General features: G+C 54.1%; 3 protein-coding genes across 13 annotated transcripts; 2 read left to right on the forward strand and 1 right to left on the reverse strand.

The window, feature by feature from the left end:
* Nucleotides 1-450: 450 nt before the first annotated feature.
* Nucleotides 451-7030, forward strand: PHOSPHO1 (phosphoethanolamine/phosphocholine phosphatase 1). 5 transcript variants are annotated; one of them, XM_058445580.1, is made up of 4 exons: nucleotides 451-595; nucleotides 4446-4553; nucleotides 5413-5534; nucleotides 6054-7030. In XM_058445580.1, exons 2-4 carry the CDS (start codon nucleotides 4509-4511, stop codon nucleotides 6937-6939), a joined length of 1053 nt encoding a protein of 350 aa, XP_058301563.1. In that variant the 5' UTR covers nucleotides 451-595; nucleotides 4446-4508; the 3' UTR covers nucleotides 6940-7030. The 5 variants fall into 5 exon arrangements, with proteins under 5 accessions (XP_058301563.1, XP_058301562.1, XP_032019206.1 ...); XM_058445579.1 differs by having other exon boundaries at nucleotides 556-703; XM_032163315.2 differs by lacking the exon at nucleotides 5413-5534 and having other exon boundaries at nucleotides 556-703; nucleotides 6181-7030.
* Nucleotides 486-25274, forward strand: GNGT2 (G protein subunit gamma transducin 2). Of its 5 annotated transcripts, none has more exons than XM_032163321.2 (5): nucleotides 488-595; nucleotides 21877-22100; nucleotides 22559-22668; nucleotides 24064-24169; nucleotides 24625-25274. In XM_032163321.2, exons 4-5 carry the CDS (start codon nucleotides 24086-24088, stop codon nucleotides 24748-24750), a joined length of 210 nt encoding a protein of 69 aa, XP_032019212.1. In that variant the 5' UTR covers nucleotides 488-595; nucleotides 21877-22100; nucleotides 22559-22668; nucleotides 24064-24085; the 3' UTR covers nucleotides 24751-25274. The 5 variants fall into 5 exon arrangements, with proteins under 5 accessions (XP_058301565.1, XP_032019212.1, XP_032019209.1 ...); XM_032163318.1 differs by lacking the exons at nucleotides 488-595; nucleotides 21877-22100 and adding exons at nucleotides 636-703; nucleotides 20260-20431; XM_058445582.1 differs by lacking the exon at nucleotides 21877-22100 and having other exon boundaries at nucleotides 486-595.
* Nucleotides 7723-20837, reverse strand: ABI3 (ABI family member 3). 3 transcript variants are annotated; one of them, XM_032163312.2, is made up of 8 exons: nucleotides 20671-20837; nucleotides 14530-14697; nucleotides 13303-13479; nucleotides 11570-11655; nucleotides 11242-11337; nucleotides 10869-11023; nucleotides 8962-9117; nucleotides 7723-8636 (listed from the first exon to the last, which is right to left on the reverse strand). In XM_032163312.2, exons 1-8 carry the CDS (start codon nucleotides 20785-20787, stop codon nucleotides 8473-8475), a joined length of 1119 nt encoding a protein of 372 aa, XP_032019203.1. In that variant the 5' UTR covers nucleotides 20788-20837; the 3' UTR covers nucleotides 7723-8472. The 3 variants fall into 3 exon arrangements, with proteins under 3 accessions (XP_032019203.1, XP_032019204.1, XP_032019202.1); XM_032163313.2 differs by having other exon boundaries at nucleotides 8962-9096; nucleotides 10869-11026; XM_032163311.2 differs by having other exon boundaries at nucleotides 10869-11026.
* Nucleotides 25275-26693: the final 1419 nt, after the last annotated feature.

Raw genomic sequence — 26693 nt, forward strand, 5'->3', positions numbered from 1 at the left:
CCTCCCACTGGGTTTAGGATGCGAGAGCGGAATGGGCAGGAGGTGGAGGTGCACTTCTGCAAATCTCAGGAACCGGAGCCCTGGAGGCGGCGGATGAGAAAGTCTACAGCCCTAGCAATTTTGGGTGTGTAGGCAGGGATTTAGAGTACGTCCACAGCCGCTCTAGCGAGGATGCCCCCACCTACGCTCCTCGGAAGGGAGCGCTCCATCTTCACCCTGCCACCCTTTCCCCGAGAGCCTAATCCCACCTTGGCTGGCGCTCCGGGAGCCTCCGGGGCAGGAGGGAGGCGTGGCCTCGGGCGGCCCGCCCCTTTGATGTGCGCCGGCGCCGCTGTGATTGGACAGTCGCTTGTGACGTGTGGGGACTGCGGTGGGCTCCGCTGCTGCAGCAGCCGCAGCGCGGGCCGCGGCTCCGGCTCCGGCTCCGGCTCCCGGGCATTTAAAGGGGACGCGGCGGCTGCCCGAAGGGATAGGGGGCAAGTGGAGGGGACGGCTCAGACGCACATCATCCTCAGTCCCTCGGGACTGGAGGGACTCGTGAGCTGGAGCCCAGAAATCCGGGGGTGGATAAGACACTGCGTCCCCTCCAATTCCCGTAAGCACCCCTTGCTCCATCCTGCGCCCCAATACCTCAGCTAGCCCCTTCCCCACTTCTTACACTCCAAACTCAGCCGAGACAGACCTCTGCCGCCGCCGCCCCCACGTGAGTCCTGGGCTCTGGGAGATAGGGGAGGGCTGGGGTCCCGGCGTGGGGTGGGGGCTGTGGAGTTTGAAGGCGCTCCTTCACGCGCGTGGCACTGGGGGAGTTCTGGAGCTCAGGAGTGAGTCCTCTCTCCTACCCAGGAACATAGTGCTGGGGTATCCCTCCGTCCCCGACTCTGGCAAAGCCAAGGAATTGGTGTCCCCTTGCTCCCTGCCACCCACAATACCCCTCCCCGAGCCGCGCACCCCCCGCACGCATTGGAGCCCAGCGCCCGCCAGCTGGGGGTGCGCCAGAGTGCTGGCTTCCTAGTCACCTCTAAAAATATCTCTCCCCCAACCCTACCGGCAGCTGCCACCTCCCTGCCCCTGCCCCTAGGATCCCCTGCCAGCTTGTCCTCCCAGCCAGGGAGTGCCTAGAGGTGACTGCTAGACCCAGACGCCTCACTGGCACCAGGGTGCAGGGCCACCACCGCCAGCTGGTCAGAACCGCAAGCTCCCAGCCCACGGGAGTCTCCAGGGCCAAGCGGGGAGCTCCAGTTGCAATTTTCCCAAGAGGCGCCAGAGACTCCTGAGTTCTAATCGCGGTTCCGACGCTGTGTGACCCCCAGGATGTTAGCTTGACCTCTCTGGGCCTCTGTTTTTCCTATCTGCTGCTCAGGCGTGGTGAGCAAGGAAGATGATCATGTTTGGGAGCACTGTCTGGGAGAGGGAGGGAATTCTAGCTTAGTTGTTGGATCTGATTTCTAGTGACTGATACAAGGAGACTTGTTTTTGGACAGAGAGGGCTTGTTACTGTGGTCTTTCTGGAGTCCTCGCCTCCCCATCCTCATTCTGCACATTTCCTTTGGAAAACTATCCCAAAACTTTTCTAGGAACTCCATCTGCCCAGTAAGAGGGGAATTTCAAACTTAGGGCCTATATCAGAGAGGGGCCTGTTTCCCTCCCACCCCCTTCCCACAGATTTAATCCAAGAGCATTTGTGTGAAAGGTGGGAGAAGCAGGCAGGGATCTGTGACCCGGTGCAGAATTAAGGAGGCAGGCACTGCTTTTAGGTGGGACTAGAATATGGACTCCCTGAAACCCCCCAGAAGCCCTTCTCCCTGCTCTGGCTTGTGAGAGAAGCTCAGATCCTGCCCCCTACTCTGAGGGACTCTGTTTGGTGACCACAAAAGGATTTGACGACTAAGAACAAAGGTGTCAGAGGTGAGAGACCTTTTGGGGCATCACAGGAGCCAAATTCCAACTGGGGAAGGGGTTCCTCTGACTCCTGTGGGGTGGGGACGAGGTGTCACGGCATGGCCTTCTCAGTTTTCTGGGAAAGAAACCCAAGATGCCTGACTTTCTGCTTTGGAGACTAAAAGAAACAAGGGCAACTCACCAAACAGTAAGTGTTTAACTGAATCCCCTAGATACTATTATTAGCAGAAAAATGTAACTGTATTTTATGATGAGAAATGAGGAGTTGTGTGTGTGTGTGTGTTGGGGATGGGGTTACTCCCTCTGTCACCCAGGCTGGAGTGCAGTGGTACCATTACAGCTCACTGCAACCTCTGTCTTCTGGGTTCAAGTGATCTTCGTGCCTCAGCCTCCCAAGTAGCTGGGACTATGGGCACAAGCTACCATACCCGGCTAATTTTTTTTTTTTTTTTAAGACAGTCTCGCTCTGTCGCCCAGGCTAGAGTGCAATGGCGCAATATCAGCTCACCGCAAGTTCCACCTCCCGGGTTCATGCCATTCTCCTGCCTCAGCCTCCCGAGTAGCTGGGACTACAGGCGCCTGCCACCACGCCCAGCTAATTTTTTGTATTTTTAGTAGAGATGGGGTTTCACCATGTTAGCCAGGATGGTCTCAATCTCCTGACCTCGTGATTTGCCCGCCTCGGCCTCCCAAAGTGCTGGGATTACAGGCGTGAGCCACCACGCCCGGCCTTAATTTTTGTTTTTAAAGAGACAGGATTTTGCCATGTCACCCAGTCTGGTCTCAAACTCCTGGACTTAAGCGATCTGCCTGCCTCAGCCTCCCAAAGTGTTGGGATTACAGGCTTAAGCCACCCTGCCTGGCTGAAAAAATAAGAAGTTTTGACCATAATTAATAATCAATAGAATAGAAAAAAGGAAGGAAGGAAGGAAGGAGAGAGGGAGGGAGGAAGGAAGGAGGGAGAGAGGGAGGGAGGAAGGAAGGAAGGAAGGAAGGAGAGAGGGAGGGAAGGAGGAAGGAGGGAAGGAAGGAAGGAAGGAAGGAAGGAAGGAAGGAAGGAAGGAAGGGCGGGCAAAGTAATGGGACCCTTCTCTATGGGATGAAAGCTGGTCTCTGGGTAGCTGTTGGTGACCCCTTGGAATCTCTGTATCTGCCCCTTGCTTCTCCAGGTGCCGCATGTGCCTGTCCTGTTTGCTTTTACAAGGGGAGTGGCATCCCTGACCTTTCTCTTATAAATCGCCTGGCTGAGGTTGGACATGTGATATCAGCTGGGAATCTGGAAGGTTGGAAGTCCCTCCAGATAGGGACTGGGGACAGCTCCAACCCATGCCATTTCCTTGTCCCTCATGCAACCCTCCCCTTCTCTCCCACCTCCTCCTTGACCTGTCTTCTCTCCCATCCCTCACCCTCTCTTTGCCCACTGCTTCATTCAGCTTTGACCACCTCTCCTAATTCCTGGATTAGAAGTTCTTGGAAAAAACTGAGAGCCGCATTCCATCCCTACAGAAGGATTTAACACGTGTGGTCCGGTTGTTGTGAGGGAGGGGGTACCGCAAGATGGATAGTGCTAGAGCCTGTGCCCTGCTCCTGGGATGTCCCTGTCTCTGTCCTGGGGCAATTGCTTCTCCCTCCTGGATAGTCAGGGGAGAGTGTCACCTTGACAGAGGGGTTTACAGTATCACCATTGTCACCACCAGAGGGCAGCAGCCAGCCAGACCTCTGCTTCTCTCAAGGTCTTGTCTCCTGGCTCTCTTTATCTTTCCAAATCTTGTCCCAGCTGCCTCTGGTCTCATTCAACCCCAGGAGCACAGGTGGGAGAATAGAGAGGCACTGGAAGCTGTAGGTGGTGTCCTTTGCCACTGTCTTGGTGAAGTCCCCAAGAAGTTAAACCCAGTCCCCAAAGCCACATCAAAGTCTTGCCGAGATTTCAACCTGACTCTCCTGTCTGACTGCCGGACCCCTGAAAGCAACAGGGAGGCCATTCCCAGATCATCTGTGAGACCTGGCTGGGGGTCCCAGACCCCAGCTATGATATAGTAAACTTTGGTCATCTCCTTCCTTTTTGAGGGCCTGAGGAGGGCAAAGCTGCGGGCAAGCGTTCATGAAGCAGTCTATGCCCCATGTAAACAGCGTGGCTGGTTAGTTAACCTCTCTGAGTCCTTCTCATTGGCTGAATTCATGACTGATGAGTAGTGAGAGAATATGAGTGAAGGTGATTTGTAAACTATGATGTGTCAAACACATTTAAGGGACAATGATGATACTAGAGACAAAACACTGGACTGAGGCTCAGGTGTGGGTTTGAGATCTGTCTGCCATTTACAGTGGGTGACTTTTGGGAAAGTCAGTTAACTTCTCTGGGTCTCCAATACCATCTGAAACTTCTCTAGAGTTGTAGGTGTTGGGCCTATTTGAGGGGTTGTTTTTGCTAAGACCCTGGGAGTGCCTCCTGTAGCTCAGCAGAAGGACCAGGGCCAGGTGGGTATTCCTGGTGGAAGCAAAGGCAGCTGACTGGGCACCCTCAAATGAACTTTTGTGGTTGTCAGGAACGTGTGACAACGGCTGGAGGCTGAGTCCCTACAGGTGGTGCCCACGGTAATGCACTGACAATGAGTGGCTGTTTTCCAGTTTCTGGCCTCCGCTGCCTATCTAGGGTAAGTGGGTCCTTCCATGGGTCTCCTCGGATGAGGCCTCAGCCCCCAGTTTTCCATCACCTTTCCATAGGGCATTGGGAGAGGCCCTATCCAGCCCATTTTAGGTTTACCCTCACCTCTACTGGGGCTTCATTAATTCCTAGAAGCTTCCATCCCAGGTGTGGGGTCCTGATGCTTTATATCTGCAATTTGAAGGATCCTGGGCCACTGAAATGCCCACTGGATGTTGATGAGACCAGAGGGTGACTCTAGGGATGAGGTGGAAGGGACAGCTTGGTTAGGGAGGCAGATAGCCAATCGAAATCCCAGCTCTGAAATGAGGAGCTTGGGTTTCTGTTTCACAAGGCATGCCAGGCCATAAGCATGCCAGGAATATGAGAGAGGGGCTTAGGAAGAAACCAGAAAGAGGAACAATCCCATCTCAATTAACTGGGGTGGGAGCTGGGTGGGAGAAAAGCAGTGTGTGGGTATCTGGAAGCTGCACATCACCTGCTCACTGCCCCTCTGCACCTCTCACACACTGGCAGGCAAAGGTGATGGGGACTTGCTGCCGAGGGCTCTTGCTGCCTCCATTGCTTGCCTTTCCTTGTGCCCAGACATGTCTCCTGTTGTCCTCTGTCCTTTCCCATGCTGCCTACCACCCTCCCCTCCAACATGAATCTGGCCCAAGGTCTCCACTTCCTGGAACTCCCTTATCCCTACCCCTACTCTCTTCCTGTCCAGCAGTCTGTCTCCAAGGTCCCCTAGCATGACCTCTCAGCCCTCTCCTCCACACCCCCCAAGTCCCTACTACCTGGTCCCTCCCACTCCTCTGCCTTTTCAGCCACTGCTGCTCTCTTCTCCCTTACCTGTCTCCCAGGTGTGTTGTGGCCTGGTGCGGGAGGCTCTTACCTCCCCAAGCCCCACTGCTTCTCCTGCTGCCTGCTTGCTTCGGACTCTGGCAGAAACCCCACCTGCTGACACGTTCCTCCTGGGGAACTGGCAAGTGATTAGTGATGAGCTGTCAGCACAGGGCCCTAAAACTCCCTGGAGAAGCTATGCCCCATCCCTAGACCCCTGTCCAGTGCCATTGGGCTGGAAGCAGCTCCCAGAGAGCCATAGATTCCCCACGGCCCAAAAGGAGAATGAGGAAACTGGTCCGGTTGGGTGGATGGGTGGTTTCCCTTGACTCTGCCTCAGGGAATGAGGAAGGGGAGAGTTCCCACCACTCTCTCTTGATCCACACCAACAACAGGGGCCACTGGAAGTCTCCAAAACAGTCCAGTCCAGAAACCTCCCCAAAGTGGTGATCCTTGGAAGCTGCTCTTCCCTTCTTTTGACCCTTGTTAAGCCCCATTGGCCCGGATGAGAGTAGCGGAAACAGATGCCAAGAAGCTCTCTGGGCATAAACCCCACTGCAGTTAACTAAGAGGTGCCACTGGAGTAGTCAGGGAAGGTTGGGGATAGAGGTGGTGGCATTGGGTACTCCTCCCAGCTTAACCAGACTTGGGTCCTCCTCAGGTCTTGGATGTGCCAGCGCCTCTGGCCGTGGCCCGCTAACCAGCCTCTCCCGGGCGGGCTCCTGCCGCGCCCCCTCTCGCTTGCCCCCTCCTCCTCCTCCTCCTGCTGCTCTCCCCCCTGCTCCCAGGACGGCGGGATGGCCGCGCAGGGCGCCCCGCGCTTCCTCCTGACCTTCGACTTCGACGAGACTATCGTAGACGAAAACAGCGACGATTCGATCGTGCGCGCCGCGCCGGGCCAGCGGCTCCCGGAGAGCCTGCGAGCCACCTACCGCGAGGGCTTCTACAATGAGTACATGCAGCGCGTCTTCAAGTACCTGGGCGAGCACGGCGTGCGGCCGCGGGACCTGCGCGCCATCTATGAAGCCATCCCTTTGTCGCCAGGCATGGGCGACCTGCTGCAGTTTGTGGCAAAACAGGGCGCCTGTTTCGAGGTGATTCTCATCTCCGATGCCAACACCTTTGGCGTGGAGAGCGCGCTGCGCGCCGCCGGCCACCACAGCCTGTTCCGCCGCATCCTCAGCAACCCGTCGGGGCCGGATGCGCGGGGACTGCTGGCTCTGCGGCCGTTCCACACACACAGCTGCGCGCGCTGCCCCGCCAACATGTGCAAGCACAAGGTGCTTAGCGACTACCTGCGCGAGCGGGCCCACGACGGCGTGCACTTCGAGCGCCTCTTCTACGTGGGCGACGGCGCCAACGACTTCTGCCCCATGGGGCTGCTGGCGGGCGGCGACGTGGCCTTCCCGCGCCGCGGCTACCCCATGCACCGCCTCATTCAGGAGGCCCAGAAGGCCGAGCCCAGCTCGTTCCGCGCCAGCGTGGTGCCCTGGGAAACGGCTGCAGACGTGCGCCTCCACCTGCAACAAGTGCTGAAGTCGTGCTGAGTCTGGCCGCCTGCAGGGGGGTACCGGGGCCAACGGCGGAGGGGGCGGGGAAGGGAGATTCGGCAAAGACAGTTAGCTTTACTACTCCGTTTTCCCTTTGGCTTTGCTATGTCCCTCTGGGAATTTCTGGAATCTCATATTTGGGGGCTTGAGGAAGGGGGCTCAGAGCCGTCACTATCTATGCAGTTAACCCACCTCGGCTGCCTCCCCCACCCCACTGTGCACGGTTGAGTTCTGGAGTCTGACTCATCGCGGGGTCGCGCGCAAACCTTGGAAGGCAGCAGTGTTTCCTGGTCCTCTCAACTGGGAGGAAGGGGCTCCCCAGCAGGTGAGAGAAGGAACATCTCCCGCCGCTGTAACTGTTGCCTCGGGCTGCGTGACCGCCCCGCCTCCAGTCTACTGTGGGGGGAACCCAGGATCCTGAAATTCTCCTGGCCACAAGAACTCCCCACAGAGGCAGAAGAGGGTCTCCACCTATGGCCCCAGGCCTTTGCGATCTTGCTTCACCCACCGCAACCCCACACTATTTCTGTGCTGTCTACATCCTCTTGCCTCCCGACCCCCGCACTCCCTTCTAGCACCCCCAAAGGAAAAGCCAGAGGGAACAATCGCCTCCTGGTGGTGGTACGAGGTAGCGCACCGTCCGGCTCGGGTCCGGACAGCCAGTAACCTCGCAGCGTGTGACGGTGTCTCCTTGCACCCCAGCCTCGTCCATGCAGCAAGAGACCAGGGACTTCACCAAAGTCACCCTCGCGGGCTGGGCCCTCCACGCATCCCCCCACCCTTGGAACAGAAAGCCATGATGTTTTTAAGCAGAACCAGCGAAACCCAAGCCCCTCCTTCCTCTGGTGTGTTACAACTATAAAGGAGGTGAAGGGGGAAGAAATGACTGAGATCTCTTGCGCGACAGTCTCAGAGTTGACAGTGAGGTGCTCTCGGAGAGCCTCGCTTAAGTCAGGGAGATCGTTCCCACTCTTGGGCAAGTGCCCAGCCACATATGAACACATCACACACACAGCAAGCAATGGGCAAAAGAACAAGTTGCAGTCAATGGCTGCAGAGGGGTGTCTGGGGTCCAATGTGGGCTGCACTTTGTGGGTACTTAGGAAATGGGAAGATGCTCCTTCTGGGGCAGCTGGTGGGTTGGAGGTTGGGGGCTGTAATTAGCGGCAGCCTTAGAACTGGGGATGCCTTTCAATCCCTCCTGGCCCCTTATCTCCGTGGGGCAGTCACAGGACGTCATCCGTTTTATTCAAAGTTGGGACTTGCAGCAGGAGACCCTGTCCTGCATGGAGTAAGGGTCCTCTGTTGACAAACTTCTTGGTTTCCAGCTCTTCCCCATCTGCAGCAGGCCTCTGGATAAATTCTCTCTCCCCAGGACCCCTTCCCCCAACGATGGGAGGAGGGACAGAACACAGCTCACAGCCCAAGAGGTGGGCGGACCCAGTCCAGCCGTGACTGGAGCTGGTTTTGGCCTGGGGCTCATGAAACCCACTCAGTGCAGACATCAGCTGCCTAGAGAGCCCTGGGCTGTCAGCAGCTGGGCTCCACATAGTTCCCGGGGAAGAATCCAGTCCCCTCTGAGCTGACGCCCTCGCACCAGCCATCGGAGTAGCGGCGAGTGACACAGATGACAGTGCCCTCAGAGAAGGAGAGCTCATTGTCCTTCTGGCCGGTGTATGGGTACAGTGTCACCACTGCAGGGCAAGAGAAGAGGGTGCTGTGAGATACTCCTCTTGCCCTCTCCCCCTCACCCCCCACTGCCTTGGGGATGCAGGGTCTCAAGTACTAGACTCTAGGGACCATCTTGGGGGGCTTCTTGCAAGCCTTCAGGACCCCTCCCCAGCTTAGTTAATATTTAATACCAGGCCAGCTGCCAGCTCCCCAGTTCTGTCAGTTCGTCAGAAAAATTGTGTGGGGGGTCCGGGGGATAGATTCACACCTTTGCAGAGGGAGGAGAATGGGGGTCAGGGCAACAGAGGAAGTGGGATCCGGTGCCCCTCAGTCCCAGAAGTCAGGTACCTTTCTCCAAGTATGAGGCAGGCACCCAGCTGGGCTCATCAGGCCCAAATCCTGGTGGGGGTGGAGGCAGCCCCAATTCATCTCCATCCAGGGGTGGAGGAGGAGGCAGGTCCAGTGGCAGGGGCAGCTCTTCGTCTTGGGGGAAAAGCAGAAAGGCTGTAAGTGTGGCACAGGAAGCTCTTTCAGTTTGTCAGGGAACTGCTCAAGAGCTGGGCCCCAGAATCCACCCATCTCAGCCAGGCGGGTTGGGAGGCCAAGGCGGGCAGATCACCTGAGGTCAGGAGTTCGAGACCAGCCTGGCCAACATGGTGAAACCCCGTCTCTACTAAAAATACAAAAATTAGCTGGGCATGGTGGCACACACCTGTAATTCCAGCTACGCGGGAGACTGAGGCGGGAGAATGGCTTAACCCAGGAGGCAGAGGTTGCAGTGAGCTGAGATCTTGCCAACACACTCCATCCAGCCTGGATGACAGAGTGAGACTCCATCTCAAAAGAAAAAAAGAATGCACCCATCTCATGCAATCTTCCTACAGCCCTCTCCTGTCCTGGTCTTCCCACAGTGCTGCTAGCACATAGTAAGTGCTCAGTAAGCCCTGAAAGATCCAGCAGTAGAGGACAGTCAGACTCTGCCTCTTATTAGCTGGGTGGCTCTTGGGCAAGTCACTGAACCTCAGGGTCAGTGGCTTCATCTATTAACGGAGAGTGGTAAAGACCCTCTCAGGATTAAGTTTATTTTATTTTATTTATTTTATTTTTTTGAGCCTCGCTCTGTCGCCCAGGCTGGAGTGCAGTGGGGCGATCTCGGCTCACTGCAAGCTCTGCCTCCCGGGTTCATGCCATTCTCCTGCCTCAGCCTCCCGAGTAGCTGGGACTACAGGCGCCCGCCACCACGCCCGGCTAATTTTTTTGTATTTTTAGTAGAGACGGGGTTTCACCGCGTCAGCCAGGATGGTCTCAATCTCCTGACCTCGTGATCCTCCTGCCTCAGCCGCCCAAAGTGCTGGGATTACAGGCGTGAGCCACCACACCCGACCTTTATTTTATTTTTTTGAGAGGGAATCTCGCTCTGTCACCCAGGCTGGAGTGCAGCGGGGTGATCTCGGCTCACTGCAGCCTCTGCCTCCTGGGTTCAAGTTATCCTCCTGCCTCAGCCTCCTGAGTAGCTGGAATTACAGGCACGCGCCACCAAGCCAGGCTAATTTTTGTATTTTTAGCCATGTTGGCCAGGTTGGTCTCAAACTCCTGACCTCAAGTGATCCGCCCTCCACAGCCCCCCAAAGTGCTGGGATTACGGCCGTGAGCCACCCCGCCTGGCCCTTAGGATTAAGTTTATTATTTATTATTATTTATTATTATTATTATTATTATTATTATTTTGAGACAGAGTTTCACTCTTGTTGCCCAGGCTGGAGGCCCAGGCTGGAGTGCAATGGCGCGATCTCGGCTCACTGCAAACTCCGCCTCCCAGGTTCAAGTGATTCTTCTGCCTCAGCCTCCCGAGTAGCTGGGATTATAGGCTTGCACCACCATGCCCGGCCAATTTTGTATTTTTAGTAGAGACCGGGTTTCTCCATTTTGGTCAGGCTGGTCTCAAACTGCCGACCTCAGGTGATCTGCCCGCCTCGGCCTCCCAAAGTGCTGGGATTACAGGGGTGAGCCACCACTCCCAGCCAGGATTGTTTAAATGAGAAAATGGATGAGAAGCTTCGAACACAGGGTCTGGTATACAGCAGGCGCTAAGTTATGATAGTTCACTTCCTCTGCCTCCTTTTGCTCCTGTGCTGGGCTCCTTGGAGGAGGCGTTCACTGAGGCTGGCCGGGGCAGATCCAAGAGAGGGGCTGGGGAGTGGCAGGAGGCGGAAAAACGACCCCACAGTTGGGAAGAGGAGGGCGGAGCTCCTTACCAGGTGGGGGTGGGGACAACTCCTCCAGTGTGGGAGGCCACTGGAACACCTCGACGGCTGCTGGTGGAGGAGGTGGGTCCAAGGAGCTGGGGAGAGGTGGGGCTGGAGGTGCTGCTTGCCCCTTGGGTGTGGAGGCCCCACCGACACCTTCGGCGCTGCTGAACACCAGAGAGCCCGGTTGTCGGACACGCCTTCCCTAATGCAGCATCCCCAACTGGCCCCACCCCTCCAATCCTGAACCCAGCCCTGCACGTGTGACCCAGGAGTAACTGGGTCCTTTCAAGCCCAGGAGTCACTATGACCACTGGCAGGTGGCCCCTCTCAAAAGCCACTTCCCACCCCCCACCTACCCACGTGGGCTTGTAGGTCTCACCCGGCCGAGGTCAGGGAAGAGGCGGAGGAGGCGGCAGAGAGTCTGCCGTCGGGCACCACCGGCAGGTGCACTGGTTCGGGAATCCGGGGTGGTCTCCTGGTGGGGGACGGGGAGTGGGTATTAGGAGGAAGGAGGAAGGCTTCTGGCCAGCAGGGGCCAGGTGCGAGCAGGAAGGGCAGATGGCTGAGGGGGAGGTTTGGTGCCAGGCATCCAGCATGACGGCCTGAGCAGCCGGGGGCGCCAGGGGTGGGTGGCGAGGCTAGGGGAGGAGAGTTTCAGGGTCGCGCAGGGCAGGGCTAGGCTAGTTGGCGTCGTGGCGAGGCCTCACCCCAAGGTGGCGGAGGCGGGTGTGGCAGGGGCCTTGATGCTCTTTCGAGACAGGGTGCCTGTCCTTGACAGCTGCGTGCTGAGGTCCTGCGAAGGAGCGGGAGGTTGGGCTGACATTTGGGGTGAGGGGCCGCCCCCAACCCTCATCCCCAAAGAGGAAATGGAGGAGGGGCGGACGAGAACCAGAGGGAGAGCCCAGCATGGCCAGTTCCCACTTCCACTTCTCAGGCCCCTCTCCTACACTTCCCCCACCCCACTCCCTTGTCATTGCCTGGGTTCTGGGACTCAGTTCTACCAAAGCCGACAGCCACTTCCTCTGCACAGCCACAGCGGGTTGAGTGGGCCCAGCACCCCCGTCCCTCCCCCAGACCATCTCAGAGCCCAGGAAGCTGGGGCCCTGGCTTGGTGGTCCCTAACTTTGATTGGGCTGAGGAGGGGATGGGGAAAGGAAAGGACACATCACACTTAGAAGTGTCCCACCTGTCATTTTCGAAGATTTGTGGAATTGGCTTTGGGGAGTTAGGGCAGAGAGGAGCAGGAGCCAAGCCACTCAGAGGGGATGCGCAAATGACAGGGTGCATGCCCACATGAAAGAGGGAACTTCTGTTACCAATGGGACTTCCCCAAGGGGTGGGTACAGTGTTAACTCATAGGCTTCACCAGGGGTAAGACAAAAGAGATTTGAGCTGAAGCACAAAGAATATAAGTTGGGCCGGGAGCGGTGGCTCACACCTGTAATTCCAGCACTTTGGGTGGCTGAGGCGAGCGGATCACCTGAGTTCAGGAGTTCGAGACCAGCCTGGCCACCATGGAGAAACCCCATCTCTACTAAAAATACAAAAAAATAATAATAATAATTAGCTGGGCATGGTGGCAGGCGCCTGTAATCCCAGCTACTCGGGAGGCTGAGGCAGGAGAATCACCTGAACCTGGGAGGCGGAGGTTACAGTGAGCCAAGATCGTGCCATTGCACTCCAACCTGGACAACAAGAGCGAAACTCCATCTCAAAAAAAAAAAGAATACAAGTTGGACAACAGAGAACTACTGGTGGGGAGGAGGCCTGGTGGTTGAAGGGTAGAGTGTTGTTTCCCTTTTAAGGGGGGGTGATAAGTTAAGGATATCAAGCGGCTCATTTTGATACAGAAATGTTAAGGTGTGGAGACAGGAATTGAAGTTGGGACGGGTGTGAGTGTTTGCCCTCTCCAACCTCGCAGAAGGACATGGGCTGAGAAGACGCCAGCGCCATGCTCCCCTCTCTTCACCAATCTTGCTTTGTGTGGCTGTATCCCCGCTTCTTCTCACCCACAGCAGCTCTGGGGTGACTGCTCAGTGCAGTGACCTCAAACCCCCAGACAGAGGAAGTTGCTGTTCTCATGTGGCTGGGAGCCATTCTCATGCACACCCTGACATCCTCCCTTCCCCCTCTTCCCCTTCCCACACGCCCGGTGCCCACGGGGTGGAGCGGGCGGTGGGGGGTGGGGGGAGCGGCGAGGGCTGCTCAGGATCTCACACTCAGCAGATCCTCCGAGGACGGTACAGACCAGTTTTGGAGGGAGGGATTACAAAATCTAGGGAGAGGGGGAAGAGCTCAGAGTGGTGGTTTCAGGGAGCGGGGAAAGAAAGGAGAGGCAAATGGGGACAAAACGTGCAGAAGAACTGGGGGTCTGGAGGGAAGGGGGCCACAAGGCACGAGAGGGTGGGTTGGAGGGAAAGAGGAGGGCCCCTCTCTCTACCTTGATCCCATGGCCAATGTCGTCCAGGCAGCCAAAGTTGAGGGGTCTCCTGCAGTAGGGTGTGAGCGGGGGTAGGCACTCCGGGGCGATGACCTTCTGGCCAGGGGGCAGCCGCTGGACAGTGGCTAAGGTGCCGATCTCCCTTCGGGCCACCTTCTCCATATGCATGTTCACCATCTGCATGACAGGGTTCAAGGTGACAGAGAGGGGTGGTCTGTGTCCAGCGCCCTTCCCCCTAAAGAGGAAGAAGATAAAGTCTTTGGGCTGGGGATAGGGACCATGGGAGGCAGCCAGGTCTAGAAAAAGAGGGCCCTTCCCCCCGCCCCCCGCCCCCCACCAGGCTACATAGCAATTGGGAAAAGTAGCAGGAAAGGATGGAGCCACTTTGGAGCAACTTCCTGGTAGAAAGAGAGTAAGGGTTATTATTAGCTGAGCAGGAACAGGAGGAAAAGAGAAAACACAACTTCCCTGGGGATGCCAGGAAGAGACAAGCACGCGGCTGGCTTGGGAGCAGAGGGGGAGAATATGGAGGTGGCAGAGAATGGTGGCTGGATCAGCTCTCCCCTTTGGGGGACAAATAAGTGAATTGACTTCCTCTCAGAATGTTCCATGGAGAAAGCCTACAGTTCGAAACGGTGGGAACTCTGGTCTGTGGTGGGGGAGGAAAAGACACACCCCACCCACTGAACATGTGGGTGATGTACAGGCCAAGCTGAATGTGTGGCTGGGTCTGTGCATGTGCTTTATAGGGCAATTCCTCGGTCAAGGATCCAGGAAGGAAGGAGGAGGGTGTGTGCGCTAGAACACTGTGGCGGGGTGGAGGGTGTATACTGTATGGTGGTGGCAGTGCTTCTAGGGCTGAAGATGACCTTGTCAAGCTAGCACCCTGGGTCTGGGATATTTATGAGGGCACTGCTTGTATTTAGATGCAAACAGGGTTCATTTGCTTCTTTCCTGTATAGGGCGCTGCTGTGATTGGTAGATAACACTTTCTCATGTCCAGGACAGAATTCCGAGAAAGAAAAAGCTCTGCCTTCAGGGAATTTGTAGTGTAGCCACAGAGATAAGGAGGTCCACAAACTTGGGAAGTGCCAACCTTCTGCTGTAGAGTTGGGCATTTGGACATGGCGGAAGGCAGGAAGGAACTTTTGATGTAGCAGATGTCTGAGTTGGGCTGAAGAGTTGAGGCCTGACACAAGATGCCTTCCTACACCCCACGCCCCTTACCTGGCCCAGCGTGCTTACACGGGCTTCCACCTGCCGCAGGGCGGCCCCCTGCAGGTCCAACATGCGCAGAGTGTGCCCGGCCAGGTTGCCCACCTGGTAGGCCACGCTGGCCAGTGCCTGGGTAGTGAAGGCCATGGTCTCCTCCAGCGCCTTCCGCTTGTCTGTGGCCTGAAATACACACAGCCCTGGCCTAAGGGCCAGCATCTTCCACTGGGTCCTTGGCTGGCTGGGGTGGGATGGGAGAGGATATAGGGAAAGTGGGGACTGGGTTGGGAGAGAGCAGCAACCCTTAGATGTTTGAGGTGGCTCCCAGCAGAATGATGTTGTAGCAAGAGGAACTTGCTACAACATACTTTAAATTCACTTTAAAAAAGTGAACCTGCAGGCGGATCACAAGGTCAGGAGATCGAGACCACGGTGAAACCCCGTCTCTACTAAAACTACAAAAAATTAGCCGGGCGTGGTGGCGGGCGCCTGTAGTCCCAGCTACCCGGAGAGGCTGAGGCAGGAGAATGGCGTGAACCCGGGAGGCGGAGCTTGCAGTGAGCCGAGAGCGCGCCACTGCACTCCAGCCTGGGCAACAGAGCGAGACTCTGTCTCAAAAAAAAAAAAAAAAAAAAGTGAACCTGCAGTCCTGGGGAATGGATGCAAAGGGAGGGAAAGATACCATTCTCAAATAGTCAAGCTGAGGACTGAGTACAGATGATGGTACGACCCTCCTGAAGACTTCAGTAACAGGCTGTCCTTTTAGGGGTAATAGTGGGGGTGAATAGTAGAAAGGAAAGAGGAAGGCAACACTGGCTAAAGCAGACATTCAATTTTTTTTTTTTTTTTTCTGAGATGGAGTTTCACTCTTGTTGCCCAGGCTGGAGTGCAGTGGCGCAATCTCGGCTCACCGCAACCTCTGCGTTCCGAGTTCAAGCGATTCTCCTGCCTCCCGAGTTCAAGCGATTCTCCTGCCTCAGCCTCCCAAGTAGTTGGAATTACAGGCATGCGCCACCATGCCCGGCTTATTTTGTATTTTTTTTTTTTTTTAGTAGAGACAGGGTTTCTCCATGTTGGTCAGGCTGGTCTCAAACTCCCAACCTCTGGTGATTTGCCCGCCTCGGCCTCCCAAACTGCTGGGATTACAGGCGTGAGCCACCGTGCCCAGCCGACATTTTTAAACACAACAAACCATGTCAGGCGCAGTGGCTTACGCCTGTAATCCCACTGCTTTGGGAGGCCCAGGCTGGGAAATCACTTGAGGTCAGGAGTTCGAGACCAGCCTGGCTACAATGGCAAAACCTCGTCTCTACTAAAAATACAAAAATTAGCCAGACATGGTGGTGCGTGCCCGTAATCCCAGCTACTCCTGAGGCATAAGAATCACTTGAACCCGGGAGGCAGACGTTGCAGTGAGCCAAAATCACATCACTGCACTCCAGCCTGCATGACAGAGTGAGACCCTGTCTCAAAAACAAACCAAAAAAAAGCTTTCCATGTGACTGTTTAGCTCCAGTCTGCAGATTGGTGTTTGGGAACTCAAATAAGGAAACTGAGTCCCAGAACAGAGGGACTTTATTCATTCATTCCCTCTAATTGCTTTCCAATATCCTGAGGATAAAATTCAAGCTTCTAACCGTGGCCTACGTACAGCCCCTCCAGGTCTGGCTCCTGCCTTTCTGTTCACCTTCATCCCCTTTAATCCATCTTCACCATTCCCCCTCTCACACACTCCCCTCCAGCCACACTGGCCATTGGGTTTCTGTTCCTGAACAAGCTGAACTGTTTCTGCCTCAGGGCCTTGGCACGTGCTGTACTTATTTTCAGAATCCTTATTAGCAGGCCTCAGCTTCTCAGAGACACCTTCCTTCACCACACTAAGATCTCCCCCAGCCCACGCCTTCACTGCGTCTTTATCATATTTACCCTGTTCTCTTTTCTTCATGGCATTTAGCACTATCAAATATTATCTATGTATTTTTTTCATTATCTTCATTATCTACCCCCCCTTGCCTTAAATGGAAGTGTCGTGAAAGCAGGGAGCTTGTCTGTTTCATCCTGTATCCCGTCATGGAATCACACCCAACACGCAAAAGATTCTTCATAAATATGCACTCGTGAGTTAATTAGCAGGTCGAATGGGAACCCAAACATTCTCTGGGCACATTCTCACTGTATTCTAGGCACTGTACCAGGCACTGGCCAGGGTCACACTGCCAGTCAGTGCAGGAGGAGTCAGCAGGCTGTGGATGAAGGCAAGAAGTTTTTTTTGTTTGTTTTTTGAGACAGAGTTTAGCTCTTGTTGCCCAGGCTGGAGTGCAATGGCACGATCTCAGCTCACCGCAACCTCTGCCTCCTCGGTTCAAGCAATTCTCCTGCCTCATCCTTCCGAGTAGCTGGGATTACAGGCATGCACCACCACGCCCAGCTAATTTTTTGTATTTTTAGTAGAGATGCGGTTTCTCCATGTGGGTCAAGCTGATCTCGAACTCCTGACCTCAGGTGATCTGCCTGCTTTGGCCTCCCAAAGTGCTGGGATTAGAGGCCTGAGCCACCGCGCCCGGCCAAGAAATTGTTTTTGTTGGTCCCAGATCAGGCAGTGGGGGCTAGGGCAAAACTTCTGTGGTCTTTTGGTTCCCCAGGCAGCTTCCTCATCTCTGGTCGGGTCATGGAGTTGCCATACTCTAGCCTGTACCTTTCTAAGGCAGGTAGGGGGCAAGTCTAGGGTGAATCTGGGGTAGGGCCAGTGGGCCAACAGGCAAGGCTGCACACTGGGGTCCCCTTGCTTGAGCCCTCAGGTGCCCCTCAGGGCCTGTCAATGGAGAACAGACCCACAAACTCTCAGAGCAAGGTCTGAGAGACACCTGGGAGCCTCTAGTGGAGCCTGAGCCAGAACCTTCTGGGAAGCCCATGCGATGGCTCTCTCCTCCTTGTCTTTCTTTTCCAACAGCAGGAAAGAGATGCTCATTTGCATGTCATTTACATCGCATTAGCATATGCAACAAAACTTACATCTCCTCAGCATATGTCACCAAGAATCTTGAATAGGCAAAGAAATCAACCCAGGATATTAACACCAGACAAGATAGCAGGTCTTGATTTAGTTCAAGACCTTCCTTTACTAAATGAGGAAACAGGCGCAGAACTGAGCAGTGACTACTCCTTCATCTCCACCCAGATTTCTTAGCTTGCCTGCCTTCTTCTGTACAGTTTCCTCCCCAAACTAACATGTGGAATTGTTGGCCCAAACAGGAAAAGTGTCTGCTTGGGCCCAGCTCTGGGCACCTGGAGCCTGAACACCTACTGACCCCTGGCTTTGCTTTTAGCCCGAAGTTAGGTCTGCAGGGACAAGCATCTGAGATACATCTCTGCGGCTGAGTGCTTGTTCGTCATGCAAATTACCCTGTCTGTAAACTCAGTCAAGCCTGGCTGAGAACTCTGCAGGTGACCCTGGTCTGCCTTCCCTAATTCCCCATGGGTTTCCTAGTGTCTGGGTGGTGTGGGGAGAGAGGGGCTGCAGGTGGGGATGGAGGGTAGGGGAATCAGGCCTTAGGTAACAGCAGTTCTGAGATCCAGATCCTTCCTAGGCATTTGCCTAGACAAAGATCCTCAGAAAGGCCAGGAAAGATAACAGGCTGTGTGTTCCAGTAGTTAGTGCTCTGCACGAAGGAAGCAGGAGTCCAAGGATTCCAACTTGGGCCAGGGCTTCTCGTGCCCCGCATATTTTTGCAAGGACAGCTTCTCCTCCCTAGAACTGATTCTTATAATCCACCCTTCCAGTGAATGGTAATGATGGTCATGGTAAGAGCTGCCATTTATCCTGCTCTTCTGAAGGGGCTGGCACTAGGCGAAATGCTTTGATACATTTTTATATTGAACCCATGGAGCCACCCCTGAAGGCAGGCACGAGAATCAGAGGAGAAACTTGCCATAGTTCCTGTAGTAGGTGGCAGAGCTGGAAATTGGACTTAGGTCTTTGCGACCCCAAATTGTGTGTGCACACTGTGTGTGCAAATGAGATCCCTGCGGAAGCTCTTTGAGGTGTGCAGAAGTTATGGAAGGAATGGAAAGGACTGCTTGGATCCTTGTCCATGGAGGGAACATGCCTTTCCATGCTAGGAGAATGAGCTGGTTTGCAAGCCTCATTCTGTCTCATCTGCAGGTGGTCACTCAACATCTACACAGACCGAAATGATACCCAGAGTAGCATTTTCAGTTAGTGGCATAGGGAGTGGGCTCTGGAATCAGATTTCTGCGTTTGAATTCGGGCTCTGACACTAGCTAGGAGACTTCTGGGAAAGTGACTTAACCTTTCCAAACATCAGCTTCCTCATTGTGAAGTGGGAACGGGACTCGCCTCACTGGACTTCAGATGAGGATGAAGGGAGGCCATGCTGGTAACATGCCTGGCCCAGAAGAAAGGTCCAGAGCATTTTAACTGCTGTCATTACTGACTCTCTTTAATCTGCCATTTCCCATGAGCGCTTGTTACTCATTTATTTCTTTTTTCAACATTTTCTTACTATGCTACGAGGTCCCTGTGCCTGTTCTCATAGTTTGGTTAGTACAGGTTAGAAAAATAAAGTTTTGCCCAAGGGGTAACAAGGTTAGCCTGCAGCTCTTCAGGGAGCAGAGGAAACCAGGGACAGAGAGGGCTAATAAACTGTCATAAAGTCACATAGCGTGTAGGGAGGCAGAAAGATGGAGAGGAAAGAGCTTGGCATCAGGATTCAGGGAAGGCCAAATGTGGTGGCTTATGCCTGTAATCCTAGCACTTTGGGAGGCCAAGGTGGGCAGATCACTTGAGGCCAGGAGTTCAAGACCAGCCTGGGCTGCATATCAAGACCCTGTCTTCACAAAAAAATTTAAAAAATTAGCCAGGCATGGCGGCATGCATCTGTAGCCCCAGCTACTTAGAAGGCTGAGGTGGGAGGATTGCTTGAACCTAGGAGTTCAAGGCTGCAGTGAAGCTATGTGAGCTATGATCATGCCACAGCACTCCAGCCTGGGTGACAGAGGAGACCCTGTCAAAAAAAAAAAAAAAAAAAAAGGCTGGCCAGGGACAGTGGCTTACTCTCGTAATCCCAGAACTTTGGGAGGCCGAGACGGGTGGATCACCTGAGGTGTCAGGAGTTCGAGACCAGCCTGACCAACATGGCGAAACTCTGTCTCTACTAAAAATATAAAATTAGTTGGGCATGGTGGTGCATGCCTGTAATTCCAGCTACTCAGGAGGCTGAGGCAGGAGAATTTCTTGAACCCAGAAGGCGGAGGTTGTAGTGAGCCGAGATCGAGCCATTGCACTCCAGCCTGGGCAACAAGAGTGAAAAAAAAGGAATGCCTGGCTGTGCTGTTTGGAGCTGTGTGGCCTTAGACAAGTCACCTCACCTCCCTGAGCTACTGTTTCCACATCTGTAAAATAGGAATTATAATACATGTCTCACAAGATAGTTGTACAGATTAATGAACTAACAGAAGTGATTTCCATCATGGCTAAGTTGCCTTGCCTCTCCTCCCCGAATCCAGGAATCTATGTTCTTAGCCCCAGGACAACCACACAATTTAAAACCTGTTCTACAATGCCACCTCCCTATCTTTTGCTAGTAGCCTGCTCCCAGTAGTCATGTAGGCCATCCCCCTGCCTCTGCATGAGATCCCCTCTCTTTAGCCCAGCCTACTCTGCCTTATCCCCACTCTCCCTTTCCCAAACTCAGGGAAAGAACCCCTTTCCCTTGTCCATCTCAGGTTCACTGCGCTGTTTGGGAAGTTCTTCTGAAGCCTCACCCAGAGCCGGCCTGGAAATAGAACGATCGCCAGCATCTGTGTGAGGACGGAGGCTTTGGGTCTCTGAATTGACCTGGGAGGACTCAGAAGGATGAACCTGCGGTGACACCTGAGAACAGGATGGAATCTCACTGTCTGTCCCAGACCTCTGAGGCTCTGAGAGACAGAAGGGGCACAGTGGGGGCTTGGGTAGTGTGGGGTCAGGGTTAAGTATTGGGGTCTGGGATGAAGCTGAAGCCTGGAGTGGGAGGATTTCTCAGCCAAGGCCCAGGACAAGCACTGTCAGGATGGCTCCCGGGGCCCCACTTGGGGCTGGGCTCAGGGTCCCCCCTCCAGGGGCTGGGGTGTCAGGCTTCCGCCCGCTCTACCTACCTGCACATAGTTGTCCTCGCAGTAGTCAGCGACCCGCAACAGGGCACTGTGGTTGCCCCTCAGAGCCTCCCGGCCCGTGGGGATCTCAAACTCCTGCAGCTGCTGTAGCTCCGCCATCACCCCCAGCCTCTGTCTGGCTCCCCAGGGAGCCCTCTCGTTTTGAGTCTCACCCTGCCCTTGATTGGTTGCTCTGCCTTCCCTCCCTCTTATTGCTTTTGGTTTCCTCTGGGTGAGACCCAAACCTGCTTGCAAAGGGCAGGCATGCTCATTCCGGGACAAGAGGAAGTCAGTCCTGCTCCCCGAGCCTGTGCCTCTCTGTCCCCTGCCCAGAGGAAGGGGGAAGCCAGGGGCCCATTTGGGGGCCCAGCCCCCAATCCCACCCAGCAGAGGAAGCCAAGGTCGGGGCAGCTGTGATTGCTCCCTGGTCCTGGAGAGGAAACTGGTTGGTGGGGGGATGGGGTCGGAGACTGAGGAGGAAGGGGGCTGGCCTGCTATAGGGGGCGGAGGTGGATTTTCCACTCATGGAAGGCAGGAGGAAAGGGCAGAGGGTGGGGGCTTCCTTGGGAAGCTCAGGGATGAGTCACCAAGGGACAGGGGAGTGGAGGGTGGATAGGATATGGAGATCCGTCATACCAGAGAGGACTGTGGGGCAGCAGCACAGCAAAAATAGAAAACAGCCGATGCGGCAGCAAGAGGGGTCTGGGTTGGACACAGGGAAGACATGACCAGAGAGGTTCCCAGAGGGGTGTTAGCAAGCCTGTGAAGGGTTGCATGTGATGAAGACCTGCCCTACATGCTCTGTGCTGATGAAGGCAGGACAAGATGAAATTGACCAAGTGTAATGTGAGGGACTCAGATTAGACAACAGGAAGGACTTGGATTTGAGAAGCACCAGGTTCAAATTTCAGATGAACTTGCGGTTTTAGGAAGCAGCAGTGGACAGAGCACTGAGCCTGCCTAGGAGGTATGGGCTGTGGTTCACGCATTAACAGGACAGTTGGACTAGACGACCTCCGGGATCCTGTCCTGATTTCAAATTCTTAGAGCTCCCAGCTGAGAGTTGGACTGGGTCCTGGAGCAGGGAAGTTAGGATGGACCGCGGGCCTCCTCTCTGCCCCTCCCACCACCAAGCCTGTCATCCTAGAGACGGGAGAATAAGAGGACCTCCCACTGACCATATTGGTCCCTTAACTTTTGCTCCTTCAGCGGGTCCCTTGTCATTGGATGAGTGTCAACCAGAGCAGGAGCTCAATGTCTGTTAAATGGCATAGCCCTTGGGTGTTCCTTGGAGGAGAGCAAGAAAAAAACCAGGATGTAGGCCCTGTGCTGAAGAACCCACATTCGGGGCTCAGAGGGAGGCATGGCAGCAAAGAAGCTTGAACAGAGGCATTAGAGGTGGCCACGCCCCAAGTACTAAGTGGCACAGCCTGGTGAGCAAGTACATTTTTATTGAATGAGTGGATGAAGAGTGAGCTAGGAGAAATTCGTAAGGTGAAACTGTGGGGATCCAATGGGCCCACAAGGCATCTTGGTTAAGGAGGTTAGGGGCCGGTCTAGGACTTGCGTCAGGAGGAAGGACAGCCTCAGAGCATGCTCAGAGGTGGGAAGGGAAGGAGGAGAAAGCAGGCGAAGGCGGGTAAGTGGGGCTGCACGGTGGAGGTGGGGAAATAGAAGCACTGCGGGCTCTAAGCTAGTGAGGTCACCAAAAGAGTGAGGCTAATGCAGGGTAAGGTGGTGAAAAGGTGGCTTCTGTTTTCGAGTTTGTTTTTGTGGGGAGAATGTCTATCTCTGTGCTCTGCTGTAGTGAGGGCTTGAAGGCTCAGGCGGGTGATGGGCTTAGAACTTTGAGCCTATGATCAGCTTAGGCATCAGAGATTTTGGTTTCCAGGCCATCTGCTTTATCTGAAGATTTTCAGCTGATGAAGAACTAGGAGGCTCAAACACTATCTTACCTGAGTCCAGGACAAGTGACTTGGAGAGTGTGCTCTTCTGTGGCAGGTGAGAGGGGCTGAGGTTGCACTGGGCTGGGATCTACTCTTAGTATCATTGGGGCTAGGCACCAGGAAGGCCTTCCTGATAACCCTGCAGTGATAATAATAACAATAGCATTATTGGTAATAATAAGTGTATTAAGTGTTCATTATGTGCCAGGTAGTATATTATAATAGTTTATAGATATTATTTTCTTAGTACCCACAATAATTGCATGTGGTAGGTTTTTTTAATACCCATTTGCAGCTGGGGAAACTAATACTCAAAGAGGTTGAGTGACTTCCCTAAGGCCACACTAAGGAAGCAGTAAGGAAGCAGTAGAGCTGGGATCAGAGTTGGAGTCTGGTAAGCTCCAGACCCCCTTGTCTGTCTCTTTTTTTTCTGAGATGGAGTCTCACTCTTGTCGCCTAAGCTGGAGTGCAGTGGTGCAATCTCGGCTCACAGCAACCTCCATCTTCTGGGTTCAAGCGATTCTCCTGCCTCAACCTCCTGAGTAGCTGGGATTACAGGTGCCCACCACCACACCTGCCTAATCTTTGTATTTTTAGTAGAGATGGGGTTTCACCTTGTTGGCAAGGCTGGTCTCGAACCCTCAACCTCAGGTGATCTGCCTGTCTCAGCCTCCCAAAGTGCTGGGATTACAGGCATGAGCCACAGCGCCTGGGATCTTTTTTTATTTTTTGAAACACTTGCGCTCTGTTACCCAGGCTGGAGTGCAGTGGCATGATCTCAGCTCACTGCAACCTTCGCCTCCCTGGTTCAAGCGATTCTCATACCTCAGCCTCCCGAGTAGCTGGGATTATAGGCACTCACCACCACCCCCAGCTAATTTTTCTACCTTTTGCAGAGATGAGGTTTCGCCATGTTGGCCAGGCTGATCTTGAACTCCTGGGCTCAAGCGATCCTCCCACCTTGGCCTCCCAAAGTGCTGGGATTATAGGGGTGAGCCACCGTGCCCAGCCAAGACCCCCTTCTCTTGACCATTATTGTATACTCTCCCTTGCTGGACCTGGAGAGAAAGAGGAAAACTCTGAGTCACTATATGAAACAATAACGTTGATACCCAGATCTTCCTCTCTGAAAGAAACTCCTTTTTCTTTCTTCTCTGTTTCCTCTGTAGACAGACAGATAGATGCCTCTGTAGAGAGACAATCCAAATTTCCTCCATAGGCAGACAATCCAAAGGCAAAAATGGTGCCTCCCCTATTAGACTGGGAGCTTCCTTCCCTCCTGACCCCAGACTCTTGAAGTGGCAGGGCATGCAAGGATGGAGTGAATATCTGTTGAATGATGAGGGGCCTGAACTGAGGGATATGGCAGGGAAGATGCTAGAAGTCGAGGTGTGGAAGGAGCTGGAAGAGCTGATGAGATTCATGATTCTGGCTGATGAATCCTTTCCAGGATCAGGTCTGTCTAGGGCAGGATGGCCCAGGATCTCAGCGAGAAGGACCTGTTGAAGATGGAGGTGGAGCAGCTAAAGAAGGAAGTGAAAAACACAAGAATTCCGGTGAGCCTCCTCGCCCCATCCCTGCTCTTCCCTTCCTGTTCCTGATGAGCCCTGGGAAGGAGGAAGTGACCGAAATGGTGGTGGGACTGTTCCAGGGCCACAGAAGCAGTAGGAGGTACCTCTGGGATGGGGTAGGATGCAGAGAAAGGCTGGGGTTGACCCTGTGAGGGTGCCAGCCTCCCTGAGCACAGGAGAGAGCTTCAGGGCCTTGGAGAGTTCAGCGTGTCCAGCCCTGTGTCTGGGCTGGCTCTGGCCAAGCAGCCCATGAAGGTCAGGGTCAGTGTTGTGGGTCAGATCAAGGAACTCACACCCCTGAACACCTGTCCGTCCTCTGTGTCTTTCTCCTCTTTGGCCTCGGTCTCTGCCCTGCCCAGAAACCTGTTTTTCTGGCACTGACCAAATCACGGATCCAGAGAAAGTAACAAGGACCTTAAACATTTTTCGTATTCTCGCAGATTTCCAAAGCGGGAAAGGAAATCAAGGAGTATGTGGAGGCCCAAGCAGGAAACGACCCTTTTCTCAAAGGCATCCCTGAGGACAAGAATCCCTTCAAGGAGAAAGGCGGCTGTCTGATAAGCTGATGGCACGGAGCCCCACCCTGAGTGTCTGTCCCTCTTCAGCCAAGCCCAAGTCTCCTAGACCCCCAGGGAGCCAGTGAACTGTCACCTTCTCTTCATCACAGAATGAGTAAAGATCCCTGAACAAATGCATTGTGAACCCATTCCCCATTCCCACCTTCAACTCTTTTCTCCCATTATTTCCTCCACCTGCTGGGTCTCTGCTGACCTTGCTGGGAACACTCTGAGGACAGTGTGGCTGGCTGAACGGTTGGCCCCATGGGTGGTGGGGTGTGAGGAGCCTGCGATACCCTGAGACCCCAGAGGGCAGTCCTTAGGAAGCACTTACACCACCTTGGAACCCCTCCGTCTTTTCCCTCCACTCTCATCCTAGGAATAAAGCATTTCCACGCCAGAGTAGTTTGGGCTGGGGGCCAGGGTTGGGGGGGTCCTGTCCCTCCATATCATGTCCTACCCTATGGTCCTGTTCCTAGTCATTTAGATCACCCCAGATGGCCTGATGACAACAAGAGTTTGTGAAGTTATGATTTCATGATTTCTTTAATATTGTTGAGTAGTCTGTTAGTGCTGGGCACTATGGATGGAAGAGTGTGCAAGACGAACATGGCTCCTATTTTCATGGAATTTAGCGGAGAAGACATGAAACAATTTACAATTAAGTCCATAAATGCTACAATGGGGAGAGTCAAGGGCAGTGTAGGAACACACAGCCGAGAGACATTCAGGGCAATGAACAATGTCAATGTAAATGCCGTCGAGGGGTGCAGAATGGGGGCTGGAAAAGCATGAGGCTAGAGAGGGAGATTGGGGTCAAGTCTTGAAGGACCTTTCGGTGAACTCAGTTAGGAACTTTCTTCTTCATCCTAAGGGCAATAGGAAGCCTAGGACGGTATTTAAGCAGATTCTGGTTAGCAGAAGGGAGGCTGGATCCTGCTAAGGACTGGGAATGTAGTGATGGATCAGACCAATTCCTGGGCCTTGCCAGCAAGGAAAGGACTGAAAGAGCCACAGACAAACCAGCACTCATGATACAATGTGCTCAGTGCAACATCAGAGAGGTCTGCGAGGGCTATGATGGAATCCCATAGGAGGGCTACCTAATCTTGCTGAAGGGGTGCGTTGAGTCCTGGGAAGGAAGACAGGAAAGGCCTTTAGAAGGAGGTGATATCTGGACCTGAGTTCTAAAGGGTTAAGTTGTCAATGGGTGGATGGATGGCACTTCTGGTGGGCCAGTATAAACAGAGGCATGATATGAGAAAGGACCATGGTTTGAATGGGAGCACCAATCAGGTTGGAGTGGGAATGTCAAGAGGTCTAGATCCTTAGGATCTGCTGCTAGAGCGGGCTTGGAGGTGATTAGAGGGGTCTTGCTTGCTGAACTAAACAAACTTATTTGCTGGGAATGACTTGGTAATGTTAGAAGGAAATTTGCTTTTTTGGGGGAGAGGGTGACAAAATGTTGCTCTGTCACCCAGGTTGGATGCAGGGGCACAATCATGGCTCACTGCACCCTCTGCCTCCTGGGCTCAAGCAATCCTCCCACCTCAGCCTTCCAAGTAGCTGGAACTACAGGTGTGTGCCACCACACTTGGCTAATTTTAAAATTTTTTTGTAGAGGCAGGGTCTCACTATATTGCCAGGATGATCTCGAACTCCTGGCCTCAAGCGATCCTCCTGCCTCGGTCTCCCAAAGTGCTGGGATTATAGGCGTGAACTACCAAGCCTGGCTGGAAATTTGCTTCTTACAAGATTGAACAGGGAAAGAGTGAAGGCAGAACGGCAATTAAGGAGGTAATTTTTCCATCAGGGGTGAGGTGAGGAAGGCCTGAATTAGGGCAGTGGCCGTAAGTCTCGGGGGCAGTAGGTAAGTTGATGAGTTCTTTGGGAAATAAAGTTTTCAGATCTTGACGTTTCTTTGAGTTATGAGTGAGGGAGAATGAGTTGTC

The sequence above is a fragment of the Hylobates moloch genome, unplaced genomic scaffold, assembly GCF_009828535.3.
Source record: "Hylobates moloch isolate HMO894 unplaced genomic scaffold, HMol_V3 SCAFFOLD_10, whole genome shotgun sequence".
In the NCBI taxonomy this organism is placed as follows: domain Eukaryota; kingdom Metazoa; phylum Chordata; class Mammalia; order Primates; family Hylobatidae; genus Hylobates; species Hylobates moloch.

Excerpts from the sequence above, each read along its gene's own strand:
- PHOSPHO1 (XM_058445580.1), top strand. The coding sequence starts at position 4,509 with ATGAGTGGCTGTTTTCCAGTTTCTGGCCTCCGCTGCCTATCTAGG. Across the intron at positions 4,554-5,412 it reads GCCTCCGCTGCCTATCTAGG|GTGTGTTGTGGCCTGGTGCG; the intron begins GTAAGTGGGTCC and ends CCTGTCTCCCAG. Across the intron at positions 5,535-6,053 it reads ACGTTCCTCCTGGGGAACTG|GTCTTGGATGTGCCAGCGCC; the intron begins GCAAGTGATTAG and ends GGTCCTCCTCAG.
- ABI3 (XM_032163311.2), bottom strand. The coding sequence starts at position 20,787 with ATGGCGGAGCTACAGCAGCTGCAGGAGTTTGAGATCCCCACGGGCCGG. Across the intron at positions 11,656-13,302 it reads ACATTGGCCATGGGATCAAG|GACCTCAGCACGCAGCTGTC; the intron begins GTAGAGAGAGGG and ends GCTCCTTCGCAG. Across the intron at positions 9,118-10,868 it reads GTTGTCCCCACCCCCACCTG|CCTTTCTGCTTTTCCCCCAA; the intron begins GTAAGGAGCTCC and ends CCACACTTACAG.
- GNGT2 (XM_058445582.1), top strand. The coding sequence starts at position 24,086 with ATGGCCCAGGATCTCAGCGAGAAGGACCTGTTGAAGATGGAGGTGGAG. Across the intron at positions 24,170-24,624 it reads TGAAAAACACAAGAATTCCG|ATTTCCAAAGCGGGAAAGGA; the intron begins GTGAGCCTCCTC and ends GTATTCTCGCAG.